General features: G+C 53.4%; 1 protein-coding gene across 1 annotated transcript in view; it reads left to right on the forward strand.

Annotated features, from left to right (window-relative positions):
- The window catches only part of LOC106819249, a 6761-nt gene extending 4130 nt beyond the window's left edge, over positions 1–2631 (forward strand). The window contains exon 8 of the mRNA XM_014823895.1: positions 1814–2631. Coding sequence (XP_014679381.1) covers positions 1814–2631 — 818 coding nt within the window. The remainder of the gene's footprint in view (positions 1–1813) is intronic.
- Positions 2632–2899: the final 268 nt, after the last annotated feature.

Raw genomic sequence — 2899 nt, forward strand, 5'->3', positions numbered from 1 at the left:
ATGATATGATATGATATGATATGATATGATATGACATGATATGATGGTATATCCACAGAGCGTTGGTTTGATGCGGATGGAGAATGAGATGAACGGAGTGAGCCAGGCGTTCTCTGACGTCATCGAAGCTGACATAGATCCATGCAAGCATGGCGAGCAGTGCGACTGTAACGACCCCGGTACGTACAGCAACGACCCGTTTGAAATGGCATACGAGTGCCGTGATTGGTCGTTGACAGTTTCTAACGAGTGCTGTGATTGGTCATGGACAGTTTCTAACGAGTGATGTCATTGGTTGTGGACAGTTTTTAACGAGTACTGTGATTAGTTGTGGACAGTTTCTAGCAAGTGCTGTGATTGGCTGCCGACGATTTCTAACGAGTACCGTGATTGGTTGTTGACAGTTTCTAACGAGTGCTGTGATTAGTTGTGGGGACATTCTGACGAGCGTTGTGATCGGCGGCCGACAATTTCTAACGAGTACCGTGATTGGTTGTTGACAGTTTTTAACGAGCGCCATGATTGGCCGTTTGCAGATGGCGGCAAGCTGTCGTCGCGCGGTGCCCGTAAGCGGCTCTACTTCAGCCCCGCCTACTTCGAGAAGGAATTCATGCAGAATCCGCCGCCGAAAGCCACCGAGTTTCTCGCGGAACTTCGCTACATGGTGGCACTAGCGAAGGCGCGCATTAAGCAGCGGCAGTACTACCCGACACTGCGGCCAATCAGGGAGCTAGACGAGGTGGCCAATGAGATGGAGGTAAGGTTTGAGAGAGGAAGGATGAGGGGGAGGGTGGATCGTGGAAGGAAGGAAGGAGGTAGATACTTATGCAGTTTCCTCACAGGTGGCGGAGGTCACTGAAGTGTAATTGGAATGAGGGATTGTAAGATATATGAAGGGAAGGGTAGATCGAGCAATCATTCACATAATTTCTGATAGGTTCATGATAATGAAGTGATGGTATGTTCTTATGTAGTGCTCAGTAGTTCTCATGTAGTTCTCATGTGTGTTCTCATGTGTGTTCTCTTGTGTGTTCTCATGTAATTCCACATGTGTGTTCTCATGTAGTTTTCATGTAATTCTTTATGTGTGTTCTCATGTAGTTTCTCATGTAGTTCCTCATGTGTGTTCTCATGTAGTTCTCATGTGTATTCTCATGTAGTTCCTCATGTGTGTTCTCTTGTGTGTTCTCATGTAATTCCTCATGTGTGTTCTCATGTAGTTCTCATGTGTATTCTCATGTAGTTCCTCATGTGTGTTCTCTTGTGTGTNCGCCTCCTCCATCTCATATGTACCCCAGCCTCCACCACCTGTGTACCTCCCTCACCCCTCCGTGGTTCCCCGTCCCCAGTGTCTCCTGCGTCCCAGCTTGTCACACCTGTTTTAATGCACCTGTCCTTCTTCCCCATCCACAGGTAAGAAATCTCGCTAACGCACCTGTCCTTCTTCCCCATCCACGGGTAAGAAATCTCTTAACACACCTGTTCTATTTACCCTCTCACAGGTAAGAAATCTTGTTAAAACCTGTCTGATTCCCATTCAGTGAGTAATAATGCTCGTTAACACACCTGTTGCCATTCCCCATCCCCAGGTAAAAAATCTCGTTAACACACGTGTCCTATCCCCACTCCATGTAAGAATGCTCGATTGGGTAAGAACGCTCGTTAACACACCTGTCCCATTCGTAAGAACGCTCGTTAACACACCTGTCCCATTCGTAAGAACGCTCGTTAACACACCTGTCCCATTCGTAAGAACGCTCGTTAACGCACCTGTCCCATTCGTAAGAACGCTCGTTAACACACCTGTCCGCAGGTAAGGACTCGGGCAGCGACTCGGCGACGAGCAGCGACGACTCATACTACAACTCTCTCAAGCGCTTCAAGCTGCTCCAGCGCAGCGCCAGCGATTCCGACACCGCCCTCAAGGCGGCGCTGCTGCTGCGGCAACGCGTCATCGACGATCGCGCCAACGATCGGCCGTCCAAGGCCAACAGCTGGATGTCGCACTCGTCCGTCGCCGTGACGATCGAAAACGTAGATAAGATGGCGACGGCGGCGCGCGGGGAACGGTTCGGTGGCGGACGCCGCAGCGCGAGCAGCCCCGCGCTGTTCGCATGCAAGAACAACCTGAACGACGTGAACAACCTGAACGACGTGAACAACCTGAACGACGTGAACAACCTGAACGACGTGAACAACCTGAACGACGCGAACAACCTGAACAACTTGAACGACGCGAACAACGCGCAGAGGAAGGGCGTGACGTTCCGCGGCGACGCAGAGACGAATCGCGGCACCGGCGAGTACGGTCGCCACGGCAACGCCGTCGCCGCCCCGCATCCCGCGTCCTCGCCGCATCCCGGCTCCGGCCGCCGCCTCGCCCTCGCGGACGGTGGCGCCCCCGCACGGGAGGGGCCGTCGCCGCGGAAACCGCCGCGCGCCGCCGCAAAGTCGGCGTTGCAGATCATCGCCGAGTCGATCGTCGGACGGCGGCTGCTGGCGCCCCCTGGCGGCGGAGGCGGCGACGCGTTGAGCGACACATCGTCGGATTGTAGCACGCTGCCACTACGGCGCATGACCCACAAGGAGCGAGGCGAGCTGACCGTGTTTGACCACACGGTGGCGCTGTAGTCTGTGAACTGACCACACGGTGGCGCTGTAGTCTGTGAACTGACCACACGGTGGCGCTGTAGTCTGTGAACTGACCACACGGTGGCGCTGTAGTTTGTGAACTGACCACACAGTGGCGCTGTAGACATGGGACCGGACTGTTTGATTGAGGGATGATCCTATAGTGCATTGTTTTACCACTAGGTGGTGCTGCGCAGTTCGATCAGGTTTCAGCCTGAGAACACAAACTTCTCCAAGCTTCCCGTGCAAAACACTGGATCACGTCTCG

The sequence above is a fragment of the Priapulus caudatus genome, unplaced genomic scaffold (assembly GCF_000485595.1).
Source record: "Priapulus caudatus unplaced genomic scaffold, Priapulus_caudatus-5.0.1 Scaffold3034, whole genome shotgun sequence".
NCBI lineage: Eukaryota > Metazoa > Priapulida > Priapulimorpha > Priapulimorphida > Priapulidae > Priapulus > Priapulus caudatus.